Below are 27,585 nucleotides of genomic sequence, written 5' to 3'. Positions count from 1 at the left end.
AAATTTCCGCGTTGTTATTGGGTTACACGAAAATCCATTAAATGGAATAGGGAACATCGTGAAGAGTCTTTAGCAGAAATCTGTGTATTGTGGAAACAAATTGTTAGATGTTGTTGTGTTTTTCATTAAGTTTTTTTTAAAGAATGCTAATAATTTCCATTTTGTTCTTTCATTGTATTTTTTAGGTAAACTATACCCTATGCAGGCTGGATGTTTTCTACATGGACTGTTAAAGGAGCCTTTATGTTGGGTGGCACATGGATAACCTTCACGAAGAACACTCTATGCTAAGATAGCGGAGCGTCCGAGGCAGATCACTGGCAATTGAAGGTTTCACTGGATTTAATCCTTGTGCTGAACTTTCAGGAGGAAGAACGTTCTGGGCAACATGATAAACTCATGATAGTTGTTGACTTTAAACATAGACATACCATTTAGCAAAAAGATTCTATCTAGTTGTGTTTGTATGAATGAATGTATCTGATTCATTTCCTAGAGACAGTGGCAAGTTGACACGAGGGGGCGGAAAGAAGACAAATCTATTTCTAAGATTTGTTACCTTCTTAATTATGAGTTGTGATACAAGAAAATGGACCTGTGAATATTGTACATACGAGAACTGGCCGTCATCACTCAAATGCACCATGTGCAGAGCTCCCAAACCACCACAGCTGATTGCAGAAGCTATGTGCAACCAAGACATCTACAAGTTGCAGGATGATTCCGCTGTTACCCTTGTCAGCCCCTCCTCAGAGAATTCGAGAACCTCCTCAACTACCACAACTACCGCTACTCACACCGCTTCTTACAGCTCCCAGGAGTCTGGCAATTCCAACGGCAAGTGGTCTTGCCATATGTGTACGTATCTTAACTGGTCCCGTGCCGCTTACTGTTCCGAATGTTTGACCCCGAGACTTCGTTCTTCCCCTGTCTCCACCAATAATCTTCACGAACAGCTTCAACCATTGCACATCAACGTCCCTGAAGGAAGTGCGTCATCCCTTGCCGGTGCAAGGACTGAGTCGCCCAATTCTCCGGAGTATGTGAAAGAAAATAAAGAAGTTGAAAATGATCGGAGTAAATCTCAGCTACTTGTGCACAAATGGTCCTGTAATGTGTGCACGTACGAGAACTGGCCCAAATCTGGGAAGTGCGTTATGTGTGGTACTTCAAGGGGTAGTCGCATTTACGATAAACTCCAGGACAACTCTCCAGACAAAGAAGCTACTGCCCAGGGTCACACTTCCAACCAGTGTGAAGACAATCGACGAAGTCTGCGCAACAACCGCTCGAATCCTTCGGTGGAGCATCTCGAATCTCCTGCTGACCCAGCTACCAACAACTACGAGTATGAGAAACGGCTGCGGCAGTTCCGCCAAAGAATGCGCGAGGCTGATTGGCAATGGCTGAACGCATGCTTAGCCGTTGTTGAGGGAGACCCCAATCCAGTAGAAGCTTACTTATCCTCAGGGGGGGATCCAGCGAGGCAGTTAACTCAAAGTGAAGTTACGCTACTTAATAGGCCTTCTGCATTTGACGTAGGTCACACATTAGTCCATTTGGCAATTAGGTAAGTTTTCTTTTATTCATTTCATCTTTCTCATAATCTCATGCATTCAAGTAAACTAGGTCGGACCTATAAAGGTCTATAAATGATAAGCTTTCGTCTTCACGACGTAACTTTGTGTACGGTTAATGAAATACAATGAGATATTAAGATATCAATTAAATATAAAAATAATAGAGGTAGGAGTTTTCAAATTGCCTATTATGTCCAGAAAAAAGGGCGAAACTTGCAAATTTATATAGACCTTTATGGAAGTAGAAACATTGGTTTCCAACTATGTTTATCTTCGTAACCTCTACATACTTCACGTCCCCCTCCAACCTATGCCAAAGACAAAATATCAAACATGTAGTGTCTATGAAGTTTTCAAAAGCTAAATTGTAAAGGTCATAACAAGAGGTGGTTTATTCATAATTTCACAGGTTATTTCTGTCAGTAGTTTGTTTCCCCTTGCTTGTTCTTCACGCAATCCAAGGGGTACCCCACAGGTTGGAAAACACTGAATTAGAACCAAGTGTAAGTAAAATAATGCTATGAGGGAGAATCAAATGAAAACCTTAAAAGTCCAGTACATTTTAGAATGTAGCATTGAATCGTGTGTTTTCTCGGGGTTCTCCCGTTTCCTCCCATATTCTTCATTCCACCATTTCACTCATCTCTCATCATCACCGTCTCCTTTAGCCTAACCGGCATAACCGTGGGACGTAAAACTTAAAAGATTTCATTTTTTTCCACTTATCTGCTTTCGATTTCGAGCCATTTTGAAAATCGGCATTTATTTACGCGTTTCTAAACAGCTGAAAACGGAAAGCCGCTAGGTGACTTGTGATAACGGTACCTCACGCAAAATAATATTGTCTAGGGCGCTCTTGTTCCATATTTCAATTATTTTTTATCTATTTGAAGATATCACATAATTACTGTAAAATTAGCGGTATTTTAATTCCTCCGCCATGAAGATTCTTAAGGACAAGACGTGGTATCGACGAACTGGCAGAAAGGTGACTGACTGTAAACAGTCGAACACAAGAGATTGAACTTAGTATGTTAACCTGCTTTGATTATACTGTAATAAATACAAATGTCTTGTGTACCAGAATATTGCAAGACTCATGACCTAGCCTAGAAATTTTTGAATAATTCTGATATTTTCTAATTATTTAAGGATAAGAATCTGCGCGTGATTTCAATATGTAAACATACTCTTTTATTTACTGCCTCTGATATTTAATGTACTACCAGCTGTACTATATTAGTGTCCCTGAGTGCTGTTTTGGTGAAAATATAAGAATATTTAAGTTAGTTATATGTAAACATGTTTCATTTGGCTATTCGTCTTCTTTTTATCTTTCAGTATTGAGCGAAGTTGGAACAGAATTTCGTGCCACATTACAATATAGACCATTAATTTTAATCTTCTTTCCTTCTTGGCTTCTAATACATCTCTAATTCGACGACAATTTATTGTAGAAAAATGTTTTAAACAATTTCTTTTTTCATATTTAATCTTTTAGTATTTTTTCCCCTTGAATTGACAAACTGTATTTTATGTCGACATAAATTGAAAAATGAGTTTGTTAATAAATACCATTATTGTTGTTTGAGCAGAACTAAATGTTGAATTTTAATCTATGTAGTATCACTAACTAGTCTGCCGTTCGGAGCTTCGTTCCAGGTAATTTAGTATCGTAGCAATAACAAAATGTTCTAAAAAGATAATCCTTTTTTTTTTCTGTTTTAAAAGTAAAGACAGTAAATATCCGAAAGAAAAATATTCCAGTTTAAATATTGTTTAATGTAAATATTTTTGTTCATTCTTTTACTTTTCTAAAGGTACTGTGCCCTCACCATGGAGTAAGGGCCTATCCAGTTTGCCTAAAGGACCAGACAGTCTCACGTGATCAGGTCAAAAGTCACGTTGCGTGCTACATCGAGTCTGGAGATTCGAAATCCAAATGTGAGATATTTCAAGCACAACCTTCGCGTGGGGCGCCCTGAGTAATTCGCAGAATATGCATATACTTTATCATTATTATTGATTTTACTCAAACAACTTGACTTTTGTCAATGTTCTATCCATATTTACCTTACGTCCTATACATCGTTTTTAAGCTCTTCATTATGTCTTTACAATAAGCTTTCAGTTAGCCGTCTCCTTATAGTTTTTTAGATACGTGGACGACTTGATTTTTTTTTTCATTGATTTTCCATTGACTTTTAATGTTCATGTGTCGTGATTTTTTTTACTATGTTCCAATCATATTAGTACAGTTTCTTTTTGAATGTAGAATCCACATAATCTGTTTTATATTTAAGCTGAATTTGAGCCATCTTCTTCTCTCTTGGTTTTTGAGATAAGTGGAAAAATTATTTGTTTTTCCATTTTTTTTCTTTTGACATTAGTGTTTCACGTTTTTTCTACTGTGCCCTATCCATTTTAGGACAGTTTGCTTTTGGAATATAGTAGAATTGACATAGTCTCTTCTACATTCGAACTGACTTTCAACCATCTCCCCAAAGTCTGTTCACATCATTGTAACTGGATAGGCCCTTTCCTTTGTAGTCATATATAAATTGTAAAGAGTTGTTACATCTGTAAGTTTTGAAAACAAAGTTTGCTGCAAAATACTATTACACGAACAAATAGTTGTTTTCAAGACCTTTTCTATAGTGATAAATGTGAATATCCGACAGTTCTGAGGACGTAAACTGCACAGGTAGATTTCTGGCCTATAACAATTGCTCCGGAAATTTTTGTTTTACTTCATAGCATTTTGCAGATAATATGTGGCTTACTTAAATTGTTTTATGCTTTTCATTCTTTTATTGTACAGCTTGTCCGTGATTTCCTCGATGTTCTCCCACATTCTTATTGACTTTCATCACTCGTCTGTCTCTTTTAGCCTATAGGTCATAACTTTTGGACATAATAATAATAACTCCTTTAAGCCTACGGGTATAACCGTCGAACGTTAAGAAAAAGAATCTCATTAATCGTCCGGCTCTTTAAGTTCATAGGGCTTGGCTTGTAACCGTCAAACGTAAAATAATAATTTTAATAATCCGTCTCCTTTACCTACAGGGTATAAGTGTGGGACGTAGAACTACAAATCTGAAACCCTACAGGTTATAATAGGACCTAAACCTAGATGCTACTTAATTTCACTAGTTTAACGTAGGGAAAGCCTTTAATTGTAACAATAAAAACATGAAGAAGTTAGATTATAACGAATTAACTCTGGGGTTTTTACCCAGGGTCCACCTGTCACGTAACACAAGTTTGAGCATGGCGGCATGAGTCGCCTGCACACCACGCAGTTCCCAAGGTACTCTTATGACTTACGTATGCTTCAGCAAGGACCTAGGCTCAGTGCTAGCCAAAGTGGAATACAACCCATGCGGCATGTAATGTGTTAAGTTAGTATATTTCTCTTAATGCGTATTGTAGTCCAATTAAATGCGTGTGTTGTATTGTTTGCTTTCAGACTTTTATTCATTTTTATCGTATAATTACTCTGAATTACATTTAGTGTGTGACTTTGGTAGCCTTTACACATGCGCTTCGGTGCAAGTGAGCCGCGGCTCTGGTGGGCTGCTATGAAGATCACCCCGCCAGTGGCTGGTTCGAGCGAGCTGCTGGCGGGGAAGAAAATAACACGCAGTCTTATGAGAGCCCTTCACATGTGAACTGAACTCAGTTGGAATGGAAAAAAGTGTACAATTATTTGATATTGAAAATTTTCTCATTTTGGTGTTACTCTGATGAAATAGACACTTTATACTATTATACAGTTCGTCAAACGAAGATAAAAACATCCTAAAGTAATTGAGAAAATTTCTTTCAGCTTCTCTCAGTTTAGAAAACAGACTGTAAAATAAACATTCTTCCAGTCTTCATTGGTCTATAGGATGAATCCACATTGTTCTGTAACTTATTTTCCTTTTTTCTTGCAGTTTATCGTCAAGATTAAAACAGCTGGCTCTAGCATCGCTGCCATTTTGGTATCACGATCTTTTGAGCGGCTCAGAAATATTCAGTGCCTTCACACTACAGGTTCACATGAGCGGGTCACAAGATTCCAGTGTGAAGGAAGCCTTTTAGTAATATAATATCTGTACATTATTATTTTGGGAGTTGTAAGTAATATATCATGTATTGTATTTAGTTTACCAATCATGAGCCACTGAGAGTGCGTTTAGAGCTACATGACTTAATATAGGTCATCATTCTTTTGTCCTATTCTACAACTATAAACATGGGAAAGCCTGTCCATTCTTGTGTACTAAAACAAATATGTTGTTGTTGTAGGTTTCATCGTGAAGATATGTTAGCAACCCTTCTATCTCAGATTGAAGGTGGTGGACCTGGAGTGAAACGGGTGCCGTCGTACGTTGCTCCCGACTTAGCAGCTGATATTAGGAGACATGTGGCATCTACTGTAAGGCAAAGGAAAGGTACATTTCCTTGCCATTTCGTAACGGAGTTAGCTACATTTGCGTTGCCAGCAGGTAGGTATTGCTCTTGTTCGTCTAATGTTCATGTTTCTTCATGACTTACGTGATGTTTAGGAGTTTACAGTAGCTTTCTAAAATTACGTGTCTTATTTATTGACAACCTAGAGATTACAGAGCTTGACCGTGTTTGCTTTACTGGTGAGGCGTGGTTTCACCTTAATGGCAACGTGAATAGTCAAAAACACTCGAATTTGGTCAACTGAAAATCCACATGTGTTACATGACACCCCCTTATACTCTTAGAAAACTGGAATTTGGTATGGCTTATCACGTCGTAGTATAGTGGGCCCCATTTTCTTTGAAACTACTGTAAACAGTGTTATGTATCAAGATACCATTACATTAGCTTCGTGACGAGGATTAACGTGATGGCTGGTTCCAGGAGAGCAGGGCCACATATCTAACGACACCATTCATTTCTTGCTCGAGTTTTATGGTGAGCGTATCATCTCTAAAAGATGATGGCTTCTACGTTCACTCGATTTGGCTGATTCACTGATTTCCTCCTGTGGGTTTACCTTAAAGGTAAGATGTGTAACAGGCCACACACACGGGAGGAACTAAAGATGAACATAAGAAAGGAGATTAACAACTTCAGTGTACCCGTGCTCCACAAAGTGGCTTCAGACATGGTGAAAAGAGTTCATACTTGCATCGGGGAACGGGGCAGCCATTTTAATCATAGGTTCTGAATATGTGAAAATATATAATACTATGTCAAATAGTATTAAATAGTGTTTCCTAAATGTCGTCTAGTTTTTTTTGTGCGCGACATTGGATCACCCGTTACTTTTTCTTTTAAGTAACAAGTACTTATGTAAGTGTGGGAAGCTTAACTTGGGTTTACAGAAATCGATTTCGGTCATGTTTGTTTGCAATTGACATAATATACTGTATTCTTGTGATATATGAATTTGTGGTAGAGAGAGCATCGTGGGCTTCCTCAGGAGAAGTTAAACCAAACATTTATTTCGTTTTCTCTCTCCGCAGGGAATCGTGTGTAATGTTAGAATTATTTTTTAAAAAAAAAAGTTGAAATCGCGCCATCAGAGTGGTAGTTCCTGATCCTTTTAGCTTGGCATATAAAAGACATTAAAGTTAGGATTTTCTCCAACATTTCTTTAAACAATGAGAAAAATATCCACATGTATTAATATATTTAACTAAGAATAGGTCAATGTGACTAAAAATGAATTGTAAGGGGGAAAAAAGAAGGAATGTCACAAAACTGCATTTTCGAGAAAACATCGTTTTAATATTGAAAACCATGTAAAAAGAATAGGGTTAGTTAATTTTTTTCCCCCTTTTTACATGGACATTTCTACATCTACACATGCATGGCATATACAGTCATTAGTATCAAGAGTTACCAACAGATAGGACGAAGCACCCGATAAAGCACACACATGGACATTCCTCGTTTTTTCCCCTTACCCTTCAAATATTGTTATAATATATGTCAAAGTAATTATTCGTCATACTATTTTTATACAGATTGAATTAGTAAGGATTTTCTTATTCTATCTACTTATGACTTATTGAATGTATTATGGAACATTCTTTTCTACAAGGTGTGATCAAAAAGTACGGTGAATGTAGTTGCACAGCGCCATCTATCGATGTTCTATCCATTTCAATTAGTAAGCCCAGTAGCCTAAACTTTTGGTACAGTCAGTGTCGAGTTTGAGTTGTGGCACGTTAGTTGGCTTCCAGAGGCAAAAGAGTGAGGGCGTGTTAAGAGTGTTTGTAGTGTTCGAACATTAAGTTTTATTGTAAGCTGCAAAAAAGTGCCAAAGAAACTCACGAAATGTCAAAATCAGTGTATGGCGATGAAGCGGCAGCATTGAAGACTGTTTACATGTGGTATGAGCGATTCAAAAGCGGCAAGAAGTCGGTTGAAAACGAACAACAATTCAGACGTCCTTGGACGTTAAAACATATGAGATGCAAAAAGTGGTACACATAATTTGTTCAAACAGACGAATGACTATATTAGAGAGCTTTCCGAAGAACTAAACATCTCATATGGGTCCGTGAAAAGTATTTTAACCTCCAATAAAATGGACAAATGACTTCTTTGTACACCACGAAAACGCGCCGTGCCACACGTTTTTGATCCGCGAGTTTTGGGACGAAAAAATATCCGTCTGTTCGCTGTGTTCTCCAGATATAGCACCATGCGATTTCTGACTCTTCCCAAAAATTAAATCCGTGCTGAAAGAGAACGTTTTGATGCCATTCTTGACATTAAGAGAGTCACGACAAAGCAGCTGAACATCTTTCCAAAAGAAGCTTTCCAGAAATGCTTCCAGTCATGGATTCAACGTTGGGGTAGGTGCGTTACTAGCCAAGGGCAGTACTTTCAAAGAGATTAAATCAAGTGCCATGTAAGGTTATTACTTTGTTTCTAATAAAATCATGCACCGTATGTTTTGATCACACTTCATATTTAACGTGTAGCGAAGTTTGGAAGTGTAAAATCTCATTAAAAGTTTAAATGTATTTGATCTGTGTATATGATTTGTTTTGTGTACTTCCGAATAGAAGTAGAAGATTTGACCCCTGCCGTCCAGGAGCAGCTATTTGAAGAACTTCTGGATCGAGACGCCCAACAGCAGCTAGAGTGCGAACCTCCTGTTCTCAACTGGTCTCTGGAATTAACTGTGAGGCTAGGATCAAAGCTCTATGCGCTGTGGAACCGTTCGGCCGGTGACTGCCTCTTAGATTCTGCTATGCAAGCCACGTGGGGAGTGTTTGACAGAGACAACACATTGCGGAGGGCGCTGGCTGACAGTTTGCACCAGGGTAGCCATGTGTAAGTATTTACAACTAATAAGGAGACTTTTGTGATTTGCTGTGCCTTCACAAGAAAACCTTTCTGTGTAAGCGAGAAACAAGAAGGTATACTGCTGCATACACATCTAGAGAAAATTGTACGTGATAGATGTGAAAACATATTGAAAGAAACTTAGGCATCTTTTGTACCCCTTTTTGGCCCAATAGCTAACTCGCATTCTTTCTTTGCGGATCCCGGGTTTGATCCCCGATATGAATAAAAACTCGACTAATAGTTCGGATTCCACATTAGACACCTTCCTGTCTTCTCTCCATACACAATACCTCCCTCTGGGAAACGCTGAGGAAAGTATACATTACAGTATGTGACCCTGGTCTCCCGTCAATGCGGTTATGGTGCGGTGTTTCAGCTATTTTCTTCCAGCTTCCGTTAGCTTTGCATAGCTAAATAAACACTGAAATCACTAGAAATGGCATTCGACTATCTTTAACTTCAATAATAATAATAATCCCTTCATTTCATTGCCTTCCATGGATAAGTATTCACATCTAAACATTTGAAGTGATGTATCGTAACACGTACAAATTACCCATCCTCCACATACATTGTTGCAGTTCCAAGCTTAAGAAGGCTAAAATCCTTTTCACTTCAGTAGTATATGAAAGATTCAGTGGGAGGGATTACAACCCCGCTTCGATACGCCACTGCATTTATGTATGTATATAGTGTGATGCAGTAATCGGATGCGATAAGAGTAAAGCAGTGCGTGTGTGTATATATACAGGGCGGATTTAGGGAGTGCAAGTGCACCCCCCTTCTAAATATACACTAAAATGAAAAGCTAGCACTGAAAGTAGCAACACTTTCCGAAACATTCTACCGCCATGTTTCTGTTTGGGGCTTAAGAGCAATAGTTTAAGTCGATTTTCTGAAGGTTGAAGGAAAAGATTCACCAAGCAAAGCAATATAACATTTCTCAAGTAGGTAAGAAAGCAGAAACCAGAAAGAGAGAACAATTTTTCCTGCATATCACTTGTGACCCTCTTTAAAATAATCCCCTCCCCCCGTTCTATATATCAGCGTTGTCAGGCGTAAAGAATATTGTCACATATCACTTTGAAGAGTTTCAGTGTGATTGGTTATTTTGGTAATTATTGGTGCACCCCCTCAGACAATCCTGGATCCGACTCTGTATATATAATATATAGCGGTAAAATATAATACCAATAAATGTGCAGAGTATAAACGGTAAAAAAGAAAAAGAAGAAGAAGAAGAAGAAATGGAAGTGTTCTGGTTATGGACTAGAAATGTTCAATTGAAAGATATTGTGTTAATTTATTAGTGGTTTGTGCCGAGGAAATGCAACAGTTCTGTCATATACTACACGTTAGAGGCTTTGGTTGTTATTCCTGAGAGATATTAATCTGTTGTGACTTAAAACGTAATGTGTTTTTAATATGGAAAAATATTAAAGTTGTTTGTGTGTGTTGTGTTTTCCAGATTTTTTCCCCGGTGGAAGGAGTATGAAGCAACTCAGGCACAATTACTGGAATTTAGCCTAGAAGAGGAACAGTGGGAAGAGGATTGGGCTGGACTTTTATCTCTTGCGAGCCAGCCAGGTTCTAGTTTAGAGCAGCTTCATGTGTTCGCTCTTGCTCACATTCTACGGAGGCCAATTATTGTTTATGGCGTCAAATATGTAAAGAGTTTTCGAGGGGAAGCGTTGGGTTACGCGAGATTCGAAGGTAAGTAGATACGTATATTTAGTGATGGGTGCTATAAGAATGCGTATTTAATATTTAAAAAGACATTTATCTTAATATCCCTGTATTTAATCATAAAACATACAGTTTCAAGGCTTCTCTCGACCCTTTCTTGCTGTGTATTGTCTCGCTGAGTATAATAGGATGGTTTGCAGTGCGTGGTTTGTGGTCCTACCAATAAGTATTTTCCTAAGACTGAAACTTACTTGGACAGGACGATGAAGGACCTCTCCAAGAAGAGGTTACAAATTGTTTCCAAATCGCTCGTTGGTCTCAATGATGAGATGAGCATTAGGCACCGAGAGGTTCGGATATCTCGTCCCGAAAACCTCACGGACGATCAGACGGTCATCCAGACCATAACGCACACAAACATCATTCACACAAACAACGAAAACACACTGGATTAAATAACACTATGCTTATTTATTAGAATACTAATATATATATAAAAAAAATAACGAAGAGAAATGAGCACAACACTTAACACAGAATTTTCATCACTAAAATCGCACTTTGTCTTTCTAATGCACTGTAGCCCTTTGTATATATATATAAGATTATAATTCAGATTTCACTGCAAATGCTTCTCTCACACCATTGACGCACTTGAGGGATTAGCACTGGGGAAAAGTTGCCGGGATAATCCCACATAAAAATCCAGTTGCTGCGCCAAACAATCCTGAAGGGTAAAGATGAGTCTTCAGCAAATTAAAATAGAGAGCCTCCAAAGTAGAATGCTGATGTTGGAGGGCGCGTATATAACTGACATGTACGCACAAGGTTTGAGAACCTGGGACTTCACTAGTTGGGGCTAGCCGTAAGAAAACGTCCTTCGCCGGCTAAGAACTTGTGCCCCTTAACACAAAATCATACTTAACTCCCGACGCAACGTGCGTGGTGGCTGCACACAATACCGAAGTCAAACTCCCTGAGCACCAAAGCTCAAGGTACGGGTTGCAGTGGTCGACTGAAGAGGGTTGGCAGTTCATTTCAAAAAACACTCAGTTAGATCACCTATATGCACATGCAAACGGAATACAGAAAATAATTTATGTTAATATTAGTCTACTGGCTACGATGCACGAGACACTGCGATAACTCTGGTGTGAGAAAGTACAGATAACGAGCTGCAAAAGCAACGTAGTTGGTGCCACTTTGGTCACTTGAACATCTGGTCAGCCAGTATCTCTCTAAACTACTGCAATATTTCCATAAGCGATTAAAGAAAGCACTTAATTTAGTTCCAAATAACTGCAGAATATATACTGTGCATAATAATAAGTCAGGGAGAAACACTGAAATGGTTCGTCACTAACTGAAATGTTCTCACCAAAAGCAATATTTTAAATATATACATGAAAAATAATGAAAGACTTCTTTGTCTAGTTGTGTGGGAAAGAAGCAATTCCCACCGAAGAAAGAAATTATTTGCGTCGCAGAATAAAGTATAAATCGAAAAAATAATCACTGTCTCTACGAAATATACAGAGCGTCCACAAAAATACTTCTATAACCTGGTAGCGGTTATAGTTACAAAGCGTACAATGAAATGTGTGTGTATATTACTTCATACAACCAACACAGCCAACAGATAGTACATGTATTAGATTATTTTTCGACATAGTCTCCATATCGGTTGAGGAACGTAGTCTCCATATCGTGGGATAAGTTTGAAGATTCCCTCCTGGTACAAATCATGCCCTTGCTTGTTCAGCCACGTTTCACAAATTTTCCGGTAGTGCAAAATATCGTGACAATGTAACGAACGCTTCCGAACCACATGCCTAATTCTGCCATCAGATGCCGTAACGTGATCCACCTGTTATCCTGAATCAGCTTCTCCACGCGAGCTGTGTTCAAATCTGTTGATGCCGTGCTGGGTCTGCAACTGCACTCCTCATCGATGACGTTTTCTGTACCAGCTACGTTTTTGACACCATTGTGAGACATGCTGACGAGACGTTATAATCTCTCCGTAAACCTCAACCAGTTGCCAGTGAATTTTAGCTGCGGTTACATGTTTCACTCATAAAAATCGAATAACTGAGCGGACTTCTTCGCGAAACTAGTTTTCCAAATGAGTCGCCATTTATGTTTACCTACAACCAGTGGCGTATTTAGGGGGGAGGCTTCCGGGCTTAAGCCCCCCCCCCGAAATCTTACTTACTATAGTCAAGTATATGAAATATCTTGCAGAATTTTCACATTTTCAGGCAAAGCCCCCCCCCCATCCCGAAAGTTAGCAAAGCCCCTCCCGAAACAAAATCGTAAATACGCCACTGCCTACAACTAGCGACGTAGGTGGCTGAAACTCGACACAGTTGCGAAATCCATGTATTAAAATTACCACATAATCTTAATTTCTGTATAACAGACGAAACTTCAGAAATATTGGCCTTGTAACCTTAGTTTCTGATCCTCCCTCGTACATAGAAAAGTGTTTATCAAAAGTTTGTGCACTGCACATATCCTCTAATTGTACTAGTAATTATTAAATATCGAAATTGTAGAAAATTTAGTCTCACACAAGGAGCAATAATGAATATAGTTAATGTATTACTATTGATTTATTCCATTGCTGAAAAATAGCTGTTGTTATACAACTTCCGTGTTACTTTTTTTCTTTAGTTTTAACTTTAAATCGATTTAAGAATTTGATATTTTAACTTTAAAGTTAAATAAATTCTGAAAATAATCATATATATATATATATATATATATATATATATATATATAATATGTAGGATTTAAACGTGACTTAAACCATTTCACATCTTTGCTAATCTTTTTTTTATACTTGTAGAGTAGATGTACTCATTTATTTTTAAATGGCCGATAAAGATTATTGAATGAACTAGAGTGCATCGAATCTGTCAACCAAGATTAATACACATTCTGTTAAAGTACCATCCCTTTCAAGCAGTTACGATTCTAAAACACATTATATGGAATAAAATGTGTAAAAGTATAATGTGTATGATTATGAATGACGTGCCATTCTGAAATATTTTGTTTGATAAAATTCTTTCAGGTGTTTACTTGCCTTTGCTTTGGGAGCCGAGTTTCTGTTGGAAGTCTCCGCTTGCGCTTGGATACACTCGAGGCCACTTCTCAGCTCTTGTTCCCATGGAACCGTACACATCAGTACAACTAGGGCTTGGAGCTAGTGCCGGGGCCAATCTAGGGGATACCGATGATTTACAAGTTACATTTTTGCCTTTGATGACCCATGATCGAAAAATGCTTCCAGTCCACTTTCTTACTCAAACGGAGGTGAGTTCTAAACTATTGATGATTTGTAGTAGGAATTATACAGGATGATAATTGTACGCAATATTTTTGAAAAGGTTTGCACAGACTTCCAGTTACTTGCATTACGTTTCGGGACATTTTAGAACTTCTCAAATGATATAGAAGGAGTGTATAAGGGACGATAAATAATAGCGAAGTGTAACTAAACATTACATGACACTTATATGAAGACGTAACAAAACATCTGGGTTCCGCAACTAAAATTCACAGAATAATAAATAAGTAAATAAATAAAACCGCGAGTACTGCATCAAGTCAGTCCACCTATATCAGCTTATAGTCACCATACTCGTGCCAAGAATTGCCAGTAACTGCTAACTTTGTACGCCTTCTGCACGTTTCAGATAATCCCGGAATTGTATTGCAGTTTGTGTTGAATTGTCCTAAGTCCAAATTTAATCCCGGAGATATATTATTTTTTCCCGCGTAAATCAGACGTTCTTCAGTGTAGATGTAGAGAGGACACCCATGCGCTGTCATGAATCTTTTCCCGCCCGCAGAAATTATCAGTCGCTGGCAGTTGGCCAACGAGTGAAGACGTGTAGTGAGCGGTCGTTGTGTTTCAGTTAGTTTGTAAAATCACAGAAAAACTTGAGTAGCGATATTGCATCAAATTTTGGCAATGGGCAAGCGAAAACCATTCAATCGGATCGATACATTCAATTTTGAACGAGAATTTGGGCATGAGGAAAGTGCCTGCGAAATTTGATTCAGGCTTTCATCGCCAAACACAACATTCCTATGTGTCGTTAAGTTCCCTACTCAGCCGTCATGGCTCCGTGTGACTGTCGGTTATTTCCCAAGCTGAAAATGCCACTCAAAGAGACCCGATTTGAGTCAAGAGAAGATATCATGCGAAATGCAACGGCACAGTTGCGCACCGTTCTAAAAACTTCGTTCTAGAAGTATTTCCAACAATGGTGGTATCCCTGGGAGAAGTGTATACTTTACCAAGGAGACTACTTTGAAAGGGGATTAGTGTTTCGGATTTCCAAATCAATAAGTGTATTATTGCCAACCAGAGGCAATGCTTTCTGGGACTTCGTGACGGCCTTTTTGCCAAAATAAAGGAACTGCTTCGCTTGAAGGATTACGACATTAAAAATAATAATAATAATAATAATAATAATAATAAAACGTGCTGTATGGCAATTCCTGAGAGACATTGACAGAGATTGACGTAGTGAATGGTGTACGACGCCTTCTACACGTGTGACAAAGTGGTAGGTAGGTAATCACTCTGAAGGAATTTAACATGGTTTTTTTCCTGTGAATAAATCCAGGTACGAATTATAAGGATGTTGTCATTACTTTTTATCCAACGCTTGTAATTATATCATATGCCTTTATCACATTTTATCGTACGTGATATCTTTGTATTTGGAAATGCGTTTTCGATACTCCTCGTAAGCTCATTAATTCTATTAGCAATGTTCCATCTTCTTTCTCAGAAATCTGCTGTCAGATTCTTGAGTGTTGTAAACGTAATGTTCCAGACACAGTCTACATTGTCGAACGCATTTTTAGTATGAACAAGTGAATTCTATTTCTCTGTAGACTTGTAAGGTATGGGGATTCAATATTGAAGCCTATCACTTCCAGTTGTAATAGGGTAGAAGATCCAAGATGAATGAAGCAGTTTTATCTCTGTTACAGTTCCTTTCAATAAAGGGATCAGAATTGAAAACAAATGTTTTAGCAGATTTCTACACAGCGAAGATAGAAGTTATTCTTGCATGGGGAACGGTAGCTTAGTGGTAGAGCAATTACCTCTGGTGCGTGGGGTCCCTGAGTCGATCTTCGGGTAAATAAATTTGTAGCGAACAACATCGTGTCCGTGGGTTTTCTCGGAGTAGTTTCGTTTCCTATCACATTTCTCATTTCACCGATTCTTCCATCATCTTTCACTTTCCTTAATCATCCGTCTCCCATAGCGTAAAGGGCAAAATCATGGAACGTTAAACTGAAAGATTTCATTTCGTTTCATTTCCAAATTTACTTTCAGATTTTGTACTGTAATGTGTGATGATACGCAAATTACTCTTAATTTTCAAGTCTCTTTGGGAGTAACGCTCAATCAAAAAAAAAAAAAAAACTTTGTTTTACGTCCCACGGTTATGCTGGCAAGGCTAAAGGAGACATGATGATGAGAAATGAATAAAGTGGGAGGAAACGGAAGAACCCCGAGAAAACCCACGCACACGGTTTTTGTCCACCACAAAGATCACTTGGCGCGAGTTGGAATCGAACCAAGGACCCCATTCACCAGAGGTGAACAGTCTACCACTGAGCCACCGGCCCCCTTCAGCGTTCAATCTAAGAGGAGCATAGTTTGAGAGAGATGCTTTAAACCCAAGATGTATAGCTTCGGAAATATCCGTCTGTACTACGGTATTACGTAAATGTAACATTTGTATTTGTGCGATGCCATAAAGTCTAACTTCAAACTTAAGGATATAAATTGCTTTTGTAATATGACTCGCTTGGATAGCAATGTTATGAATAAACTTATAAGATACTAATTTTTACTCCTACAAATTCTTCTGCATCATTCAAAGAAAGACGGGCACGAGAATTCTTTCATTCAAAGGAGGTGATCAGAATTAAATTTGGACATGAGCACTTCGAACAAAGGTTGGAATAACATCACTTTCACCGTCGTCACCGACGACTAAAGAAGATGGTGATGATTTAAGATGTGCATTCTGTGGAGCAGCAAGATTTTTTTTATTTATAATTGTAAACATTTAATTTCCGTACATCTCATCCCAACCTAGTACGATTCCTTATTTATGTCTTGACAGTGGTGACATCTGTCTGCGAACATTTGACGTTTAAATTTTGTAAAGAATTTATAAGAATTTGAAGAAGCTGAAGTGAGTATCCTTAGAGTTTATTGATATGTATGGTAATTATTCTGTTTACTGCATATTTCAGATCGGAAGAGAGGAAGCTATTCTGAGGCAGTGGCTAGATGTGTGTGTCACCGAAGGAGGGATCATGGTAGCTCAGCAACGCTTAACGAAACGACCGCTTCTCGTAGCACAAATGATAGAAGAGTGGTTGAATCACTATCGAAGGCTTGCGTAAGTGACCATGTTTTAAATATTCACATTATTGCTTTGTTACTTAACATTGAATTTTCAAATATTGTAACATATGGCGAAATTTAGTCCCTATTTCTAGCTAAGTGGCAAACATGTGTGATCCTGGATTCGATCTCTGATGAGGTATTTCTTTTAGATACCAACCCGAGTAGTTAAGATCCCACCTTGTACTATAGCTCTCATCTTCTACAGCTTTGGAGCTGACTCCAATCCAGCGATCACTATATCTAATTTTAGGTTCAACTTATTAATTTAGTGTGCTCTATAGTACAGTGATTCCTTAACACCTATTGACAATTGATGAAATGTGCACTTTTGGATTGTGTATGCCTGGCTTCCTTTACGCTGATAAGGACCACCATCCACAGTCTCTCGAATTCGAAATAGGGCCTCTAGAAATTTGGCTTTTTCGCGATTTTGGACAGCCCTAGCTCTGAAACTATGCACTTTTCGCCATAGGTCCATATGAACTTTTTCTCTTATTTTGATGTAAGGAATCACCTCTTAAAGTTTGTCGGTAAAGTTCATTAACACCCTGTCGGGGCGAGCGCAGCTAATTTGTGCAGGGACTTACGCCCATTCAGTGTACACCCAACTTTGGGTGTGTGAAATTCGTGTTGCTTTTGCTCTGTTCCTAATACATTGTTAACATGAGCGCTCCAATTAAAAATCCCGCCAGTTGTAAAGTGAGAGATCGGCTATACGATTTTTGTTGTCGAGTTACATTAAACCGATTAACATAACTGTGTGAAGTTTACGGAATATATGTGGTGAGTAAAAGTGGATTGATGCATTAATGCCACGTGTTTAAAGATGGCCGTACAAACGTCCACGATTAAGACCGCGCATTGTGACAAATAAACTGGTCTCAAAAATCAATGGCAAGGTTCGTAAAAATCGCTGTTTTACGATAACGGAGCTCTCGTTTGATTTCCTTAAATTTAACGTAGCTTACTGCATGAAGTTGTGACTCAAAACATAAGCTACCAAAGTTTTGTGCAAGATGGGTTCCGAAATTTTGACAGAGGAACACAAAACTTGGTGGATGGCATCCGCCTTGAAATCCCTTGAAGACTATAACGGCATTTTTTTATTATTTTATTTATTTATTTTTTTTAAGGGTATCATTACTGCGGACGAGAATTGGGTTAAGAACGTTAATTTTAAAAACAGCCCATGGAGTGGGGGATACACCAGTTCAAGAAAAGAAATAATACTTGCAAACCATGTATGGCTATTGTGTTTTGGGGTAGGAAAGGTGTATTGTTAGTTGATTTTTTTGAACGTGGTGCAACAATTACCACTGAAACATAAGTTGCGTAGAACAATTCAAAACAAACCCTGAATAGAACAGTTCTGGTGTTTCATGACAACTCTCGCCCGCACTCGGCAAAGCGGAACTCTTACAGGCCTTGCATTGCGAGGTTTTCGACCATCTGTTACACAGCCCAGATCTTGCACAAAGTGACTACCGTTTGTTTCCCCATATGAAGACTGGCTAGTAACATGGCGCTTTGATGATGACGCAGACCATCAAGTTAGCGTGAAGGAATGGTTGAATTTACACTCGGCAACTTTTTATGAAAGTGAACTTTGTAAACTTGTTGATCACTATGATAGGTGCCTAATCTTGTACGGCGAATATATCATAAAGTAGTTTAAAAATATCAATTCAAAATGTGTATAATAAAAAAGTCTACTTTCGTTTTCTTTTTATTCCAAAGCGTGAATTATTTTCTGATTAGCCCTCATATATATATATAGTATGATTTCAGTAATTCTATGATCTAAAGATAACATAGTATTCTCATTCCCGATCAGATATATTACTATTCAAGGGGAAGGGGAAAAAGTCCCTCTTTAGTCGTTTGCGTACTGCAAGGACTTGAAATTATTATATTATGAAGTGTTTTAATCTCATCATTGATTTCCGTGCAAACGAAATAGTACAAGATAAAACTTTACACAGGAAATTAGTTCCATGTGAATTGCATGGACCTGCTGAGAAAGATGTCAATAAACACCGAAACAGTACAGTTAATAGTATATTACAGATTTAATTTCGTACGCAGCTTATACGTATAGTTAAATAAAGTTTTATTTTTATGTTGTGTGGATTGAAGAATACATACAGCAAAAAGATAAAACTTTTTATTTAATAACGATACATTATATTTGTATGCCCTCTATTGTATGCTATTAGGGTCGTGAAATATTTACTTTTCATTACCAGTGAGAAGAAGCGAACACCACTCACACCTTTTTGTGAATGATAGAACTAAGCACCCTGTTGTGCATGTATTTACTGTGGTATGATTTAATTAAAGAACAAAGATTTTTAATGTTTGAGAATGATTAATTATGGTTTCTGTGGTTAAGTTGTATATGTTTTCAATTTATGTCTTAGTGGATTGCACAGTTTGTAATTATAATATAACACTATATGAACCAAGACAGACCTGAATAAATCTGTTCTGCTTTCCAAAACTCCTCCTTAGTGATAATCCTCTCTAAGGTTGATGAATGAGTCGTGTTGTCTCCACTCTAGTTATATTGTTCGCTCTTCTCCCATCTTGGTCTGACTAAACTTCTTAGTTTGTATTGGTGATCCAGTTTATAACTAAGTCCAAATACTAAGATCACAGACAAGGTCCTGGCTAGATGATGACCATGATGATGATGTTGACAAAACCAAAGACAAGACTAATGACTGAATAAGATGAATGACCAACTGATGAATGACGAATGGCTGAAGATGAATGAACCCATACGAATGATTCTTGGTCATTTCCGATTTAAGTATTTACATGAGTTCAGTGTGTGGTGTGTTATTGTGTTTGTCCTACGTTTTCGTTCTACAAAGTAGTTACATGTTAATAATTTTTAAACAATAAATCAAAAGTATTCCCCTATATAGTAGACGCAGTAAATAAGAGTATGGTACTACTGAAGTGTTGAAGAGTTTTTCGATTTTGATATATAACAGTATTTCACAACTAGGAATCGTATAATGCATTGCTTGTTTTCCTTATTTTGCATATAAAGCATTAATAATATTTCATACCATGTCAAGATTTGTTTTCATGTTAATATATCTTTGTCCTACTCATATGGCGCTAGGAGTAAGTAATCCTCTGTTGCAAGTTTTTGAATTAATGATGAACTCGGTGGGGATGGGTTCATTCTCTCTTCCTATCTTTGTCTAAAGGCGGCTCTGGGCTTATCCAGTCTCAAATAAATACGTGAGAGATTAAGGTTGTCGAAGCGTTGCTTCCTTTCTGTGTCGAAGCCAAAGAAGTGTGTTTATACCTCTCGCTGATAAGGCGTTTTTCAACCCAGATTTATCATCGTAATCATTGTGCGATCCAGGTCCTATCCATTGCCCTCCATACCCATTCTCATGTCTTGTCAATAGGGAGTCTGATTGCGAAGAGAGTACAAGGTGTGATCAAAACTACAGGGAATGTAGTTGCACAGTGCCACCTATCGATGTTTTATCCATTTCAACTTGTAAGCCCGATAGCGTAAACCTTTGGTACAGTAAGTGTCGAGTTTGAACAAGTTGTGACATGATAGTTGGCTTCCAGAGGCAGAAGAGTGAGAACGTGTTAAAGAGTGTCTGTTGCTCGCCAACATTAAGTTTTGTTCTAAGTTGCAAAAAATGTGGCAAAGAAGATCACGAAATGTCAAAATCAGTGTATGGTGATGAAGCGCTGGCATTGAAGACTGTTAACAAGTGTTATGAGCGGTCCAAAAGCGGCAAGGAGTCGGTTGAAAACTAGCAACAATCGAGACGTCCTTGGACGGCAAAATCAGATGAAAACGTCGAAAAAGTAGCACAAATGATTTGTTCAATCAGGCGAATGACTAGTCGAGAGCTTTCCGAAGGACTAAACATCTTGTATGGGTCTGTGAAAAGTATTTTAACCGCCGTTTAAATGGGCAAATGACTTCCTTCTTCACCACGAAAACGCGTCGTGCAAAACCTTGATTTTGATCCGCGAGTTTTGGGCCGTCAAATTATTCCTGTCTGTCCACAATCGCTGTGCTCTTCACATATAGCACCATGCGACTTCTGGCTCTTCCCAGAAATTAAAACTGTGCTTAAAGGAAAACGTTTTTGAGAGTGCCATGAGAGAGCAGCTGAACGCCCTTCCAAAAGACTCCTTTCAGAAATGCTTATAGCCATAGATTCGACGTCGGGATAAGTGCATTGCTAGCCAAGGACAGTATTTTGAAGATTAAATCAAATTCCATGTAAACTTACTACTTTGTTTCTAATAAAATTATTCACCGTATTTTTACCACACCTCGTATATAAATTGAGAGTCAGCCCGAAACTGAGGTTCTAGAAGCAACGATGCAGACCGACTCCGAAACAGATTCGATTTACCTAATGTGTACTTCCAGCTATCATTATCATTCTTGTTGCCTTTACTATGGTGCTTAATGGGTCAGGAGTAGAGCGCGTACCTCTGATGCGAGGGGTCCCGGGTTACATCCCAGGCTGTGAACATCTTATCCGTGGATTTGCTCGCGTTTCGCCCGTTTCCTCACATTTACATTCCACCAATTATTTCATAACTGTTCAATTTCATTAATCAATCCTCTTTCTTAGAGTAAAAAGCTAACCCAGGCCCATGTGGATGCTACTCCTAACTCTATTGCCATTGTGGATAACGATGCCAATCCTTTATTTGCTATCACAATATCTCAGCAATATCCAATATTTGTAATGGAATTTCTTGCAGTGGCTATAGCCATACTCCTCTTTGCGGAATATCACCCTTATATTTGAACTGATAATTTGGCAGTGGTATACTGTTTTCGAAAGAGAATTTGTCGTGTACCCTATTTGTATGTTATATCTAATATTGTATTCAATGACTTTATGTATTCCATTGACTATGTACCTACAAATGAAAATAAAGCTGACAGCTTGTCGCGGGCTGGCGCCCGATTCTTCTCATGCCCTCGACCAATCAGGGAACAGCAGCTGTCCATCCACAACTTAAAAGTGGATGGCAGAGGCTAGCCCCGCCATATTGAGTTCGAGAGCCTGAGGAGAGAGGACGCCTAGTGCGCGGCAACTGTTTGATTGTGTGTGTGTGTCTACCTGCCTGTATGTCCGTCTGTCTGTTATTTACACTTTTTTTCAATTTTGAGCCCTCCATTTGATAGAGCATCAAAAACTATCTGAAAGAAGTGGTGGAATTTTTCGCGTCACTCCTACCATTCCCAAGATATTGGCAAAAAATGTCCGATTTCCAGAGATTTAAGGAGTCCTATGTCAGGAACCATAAGCTATAGAGAGATGATATTGGTGATGATCAATATTTAAGTGGATAGTGAACAGTTTGGTTCCAAATAGTAACCGGTGGCCACTGTCTAACTGGCCAGTGGCCATCAGGTAATATCGGTACCAAAATGTTTACCATCATCTTAGGTATTGAATAACCTCAATACCATCTCTCTATGACTTACCGTTCCCGAGATATTGGTCAGAAAATAGTTCCTATTTCCAGAGATTTAAGGAGCCATATCTCGGGAACCATAAGTTATAGAGAGATGATATTTTGTGAGTTTTTTGCGAGAAAGAGAAGGTGCGGATAAAAAGGTTTACTTTTACATGTAGGAACAATCACAGTTATCCTTCCCGCTTCATCTCTCCATTCTTTTTCAGTTTGTTCTGGCAATGCTCTTGGAGCATTCTCAACTGGTTATTTCTAAAATTTATTATTGTGTTATGTAATTGCTTCAATATTTTTTTAAGTTTGGTAAAATACAGTTCGTGAATAGGTTGAGGCAGTATTTTTTTTTTTTTTTTTCTCTTTGTAGGCCGAAAAGGAATGAGAAAATGAACAAACGGCAGACAAGGAAATTGCAGTAAGTTAAAATCCATTGTTAACACGTAATCATTGGCGGTCGTTTTTCGACTTCACTCTTAAGACAGTTTTATTTTATTTTGTTTTTACTCGCGGTTCACCGTGTGTCCTGCTCACTGCGGCATTAAAATTTTGGATCATACATGCGTTGTCGTAGGCAGAATAGTATAACAGAGTAGTCTTCTAAGTGATGTTGTTAAATACATAATTTACTAATTAAAACAAGAATTTTATGTATACAATTCAGGTACAAACTGATAATAGGGAAATTTCTCTTTATTCTTTTCCTCACTAATGCAAAACAGTGATGTAGAAGAAAAAGATGTAATTCGTAACACATAAAGTTCAAGAACATATACGAAGTAAAGGCTCATGTCAGAACTACTTTTCAACATAGCCACCAAGTCTCTCAACACAATTCTCCTATCGTGACACAAGTTTCAAAACATCCTGTTCATAGAAATCTGTCTTTTGGGAGCATAGCAATCGGCGCATATCCAGTTTGACTTCATCATCGGAATTAAAACGTTAGCTGGTCAAGAATTTTTTCATCGGGTCAAAAAGATGATAGCCTGAAGGTGCCAAATCAAGACAGTGCGGCGTGTTCTCTACCACCTAGTCAAACGTTTAGAGTTTCTCACGAACGAAAGTAGCAAATGCGGACGTGCATTATCATGAATCGCACGATACAGCTTTGCCAATGTTTTTTTCAAACGATGCAGCATTCACAGTGTTCTGCATATTAGAAAATTCACCAGTAGACTCTCTTGCATATCCTGGAATACAGACACTGTTTTTGGCCGTTTGAATCTCTAGCAAGGAATCAGTAGATTCCATTCCGTGGATACCCGCTTTGTTTCAGGTGTGTACCAGTGTGCTTATCTCTAACGATTTCTTCCAGAAAATTATGTTCTTCAGCGTCTCGTGCTAGGTGATTCACGCTTGTTATCATTCGCTACTCCTTGTGGATGTCTGTAAGGTTCTTTGTCACTCACTAAACGCTCAGTCCAGTGTTTCCATTACGAAATTTTAGTTTGTCCTACCTAACATTGTACAGTGTATTTTACTCTTCGAAGATGGATTCACCGGCCATTACGAATTGCTTCTTCAGTGGCTGTAATATTCTGTTCGGTTAATGTTGCGACTGGACGACCGGCAGGTGTTAATCTGCAAGATTCAAAGCATTTGCACCACTTGGAAATGTTGCGGTCAATACACCCACACAATTTTTTCTGAATCTCACTGGGGTTTTGTCCTTTTGCCGACAAAAAACAAACTATGCTTCTCTGCTCTTAAGAGTCTTCACTAGAGCGAAATTAAACTACCGCTAATCGTTATCACAACTCATCTATCTACTTTCGATTTGCAACTGTCGATAGATATAGCATTTTTTGCGGATTCTGTAAATAGCGGCATGCCAAAAGCAGATAGGTGAATTGTGATAAAGGTATCACATGCAAAATCGCATTGTCTAGTTCACTACGTTTCTGCTTTTCGAATATTTTTGTTTGTTTTGAAGATATTACAGAAAAACTCTAAAATTAGCAGTAGTTTAATTTCGCTATAGTAAAGACCCTTAAATAGTAGATGACTGTAACATAGGCGCCACGACTTTGCTCAGTAGTTCATGTTTCTGTCGCTAAAGCCACACCTGATCGAACAAGTGCCGACTACAGAGTGAACTTCAAAATATTTCTCTTTCAAATTTCACATCTTAGATGAGTATTGATTCGCACTCGTACATCACAATTTATGAGACTGAAACTTCAACTTCCCGTGTAAACCGCAAGACAACAGAGAAAGAAGGGGACCTCGAGATATATCATTTTTAAACGTCTTCTCTTCCCCAGATTTCAAAATCATATATAAATAGGTGTGTGAACATTTGAAGGGTAAGGGAAAAAAAAGAAGGAATGTCACAAAATTGCATTTTCGAGAAAACGGCGTTTTAATATTGAAAACAGCGTACAAAGAATAGTGTTAGTCAAATTTTTTGCCCCTTTTTACATGGATATTTCTACATCTACGCATGCATGGCATATACAGTCAAATAGTACCAACAGTCACCAACGGATAGGACAAAGCACTCGAAAAAGCACACACATGGACATTCCTTGTATTTTCCCCTTACCCTTCATTTACATTTGAAAGTTAAAGGGAAAAAAGGAGGAATGTCACAAGACTGGATTTTCGAGAAAACAGCGTTTTTATATTGTAAACCGGGTAATAAAGAATAGGGTAGTCAAATCTTTTGCCCCGTTTTACATGGAAATTTCGACATTTAGGCATGCATGGCATATACTGTCAAATAGTACTAAGAGTCACCAACAAATAGGACAAGGCACCCAATAAAGCACACACATGGACATTCCTTGTTTTTTCCCCTTACCCTTCATTTATAAAATATTGCTGAATAGCAGTATCTGCCTACAAATATAAATGTGTTTGCTTTGGTAAAAGCATACAGAGCAGATGGATATGGCGAGTAAGGAAAGTAAAACTTGTATGGCAGTTATAATACACTTGCATAAAAACTAATAATAATAATAATAATTGTTACAATTTCGAGATGTGCCTGAATTCCTCGAAATGACTACTGAAGCTCGTATGTTTCACTGGAAATCTTTCAGTTTAACGTCCCACAATTATGCCCGCTAGAGTAAGGGAGACGGATGATTTATGGCAAGTGAATGATGATGGAGGAATTGGTAAAATGAAATGTGAAAAGAAACTGGAATACTGTGTGAAAACCTACACACACGATGTTGTCCATCAGAGTTACTTGGCCGGGAATTGAACCAATGACCCCACGCACCAGAGGTAAGCATTCTTCACTGAACCTGAATATCCCCGGTTCCACTGGAGAGAAGCACCATCTTGTGAAGCATTAACGTTTAAAGCGAATCTTTCTACTGGTGACTGGTGCTTATTATTGTACATTCACTGTCTATCAACTGAACAGTCACACCAACCCATTATACTGATCCATGTTTTCTTGTCGATACTTTGACCAGTGATCTTTTGTCGTCGACATTTTTACTTTTAATATTACGTTATGCATCCGGCGATGGGCCCCACAAGTTCTCTTGCTTTAATCCCCGCAAATTTTAAGCCCGCCTCTGACCCCAAGATTTAGAGTATCCTTAATTCAAGTTATAAGCAATTATATCAAAAATAAATTACAAAATGTATTAGTACTAATTAAAAACCCAATTTCTCTATAAATAGAAGAATCATGCTATAAATTTAGAACGATGTTATTTTCAACGAACTTACCGAATTCTCTATGTATGTGTGTGTTTCTGTTATTTGCGAATTTTTTAATTTTGAACCCTCCATTCGATAGAGCATCAAGAACTATCTCAAACAAGTGATGGCATTTTTCGTGTCACTCTTACCGTTCCCGAGATATTGGCCCAAAAAGTTCCGATTTTGGGAGATTTAAGGAGACATATCTCGGGAACTGTAACTCATAAAGAGAAGATATTGGTGTTGTTCAATACCTAACAGGATGGTAAACATTTTTGTACCAAATAGCAACCGGTGGCCACTGGCCAACTAGCTATCGCTCCTTAGATATTGGCCAAAAACGTTCGTGCTTCGGGAGATTTAAGGAGCCATATCTCGGAAAGCGTAAGTCATAGAGAGATGATATTTTGCGAATTAATGAAATTTCGAGCCATATATTTTGAGCACGTGTCTTCATAAAACAATATATCGTAGAACGTTTTTAACACAATTCTTAAACAAAACCTGTGGAAAAAATTTAGTACTCAAGGAAATTATAAATGGATAGATATATATTACAAGAATTGTTTAGTGAGTATAATAATAAAGTACATAGAACAATTGGTATAAAGCCTGTAGAAGTTAAATTAAAAAAATGTTTTTAAGTTTGTTCTGGCAATGCTCTTAGAGCATTCTCTACTGGTATGTAAAATTAACCAGTTAAAATTAATTTTACATACCCTCAAAGAAGTCATTATGTATCCCAGATTGAATACTACTTTTATAACTTAATATAGGGATGGACGGTATAGAACTGGCAGGATCTTAAAAACCTTAGTGGGTGGTAATCGGAATTGTCCGAACAATCATATCCTCTTACTAGTGACATTGTAACTTAACTATGTTCAACGACGTTGCCATAGGTTTGGTCCCCATCACACTGTGATTAATGGCTTACACATTGGGTTCTTTCTTTCTATATAGAGAAGGGGGAAATAAACAAACACTGACCAATTTGGCTGCATATATAGATCATTCCTTCTCAATGGAAAAAGAAATATTCTGCTGAAAGCAAGTTAAAAGTGTCAAATAACAAAGCAACATCAAGCACTCGGAGTTTTCAGACTACTTTTTGTTTCGCCACAACATTCGAGACATTCCATTCCATATTCATATGACGAAGAAGATCAGCTTTTGCTCACCCCCTATTTTTGCCGAGAGCTGCCGTCCAGTTCGAATTTTGTTCCTCTCCAAAGGAAGAAGGAAGATTTTTCCACTCAAAGTGTCAAATAACAAAACAACACAAACCATTCGGAGTTTCCACGCTACTTTTTTTTTTTTTTTTTTTTTTCAAAACATTTCTTGAGTGACAGAGGAATGCGCACTCCTCTGGTCGAGAATTGACAG

The 27,585-nt window shown here is 38.1% G+C and overlaps 1 protein-coding gene across 4 annotated transcripts in view; it reads left to right on the top strand.

Moving 5' to 3' along the window:
* Window positions 1–27,585, top strand: part of trbd (ubiquitin thioesterase trabid) — a 44,862-nt gene that overhangs the window by 9,195 nt on the left and 8,082 nt on the right. For 3 of the 4 annotated variants that reach the window (XR_014127846.1, XM_081734660.1, XM_081734661.1), the window contains exons 2-8: window positions 186–1,570; window positions 5,877–6,076; window positions 8,627–8,897; window positions 10,381–10,625; window positions 13,678–13,919; window positions 16,896–17,044; window positions 22,904–22,951. Coding sequence is in view for 3 of the 4 variants with exons in the window: in XM_081734660.1 (XP_081590786.1) it covers window positions 471–1,570; window positions 5,877–6,076; window positions 8,627–8,897; window positions 10,381–10,625; window positions 13,678–13,919; window positions 16,896–17,044; window positions 22,904–22,951 (2,255 nt within the window). In the remaining variant the exon portion in view is untranslated. The remainder of the gene's footprint in view (window positions 1–185; window positions 1,571–5,876; window positions 6,077–8,626; window positions 8,898–10,380; window positions 10,626–13,677; window positions 13,920–16,895; window positions 17,045–22,903; window positions 22,952–27,585) is intronic. The other variant, XM_081734662.1, reaches the window with a different exon arrangement.

The sequence above is a fragment of the Thermobia domestica genome, chromosome 12 (assembly GCF_964235325.1).
Source record: "Thermobia domestica chromosome 12, izTheDome1.hap1.1, whole genome shotgun sequence".
Lineage (NCBI taxonomy): Eukaryota > Metazoa > Arthropoda > Insecta > Zygentoma > Lepismatidae > Thermobia > Thermobia domestica.
The sequence above is the reverse complement of the archived record's forward strand: the minus strand, read 5'-3'. Positions and strand labels throughout refer to the sequence as shown.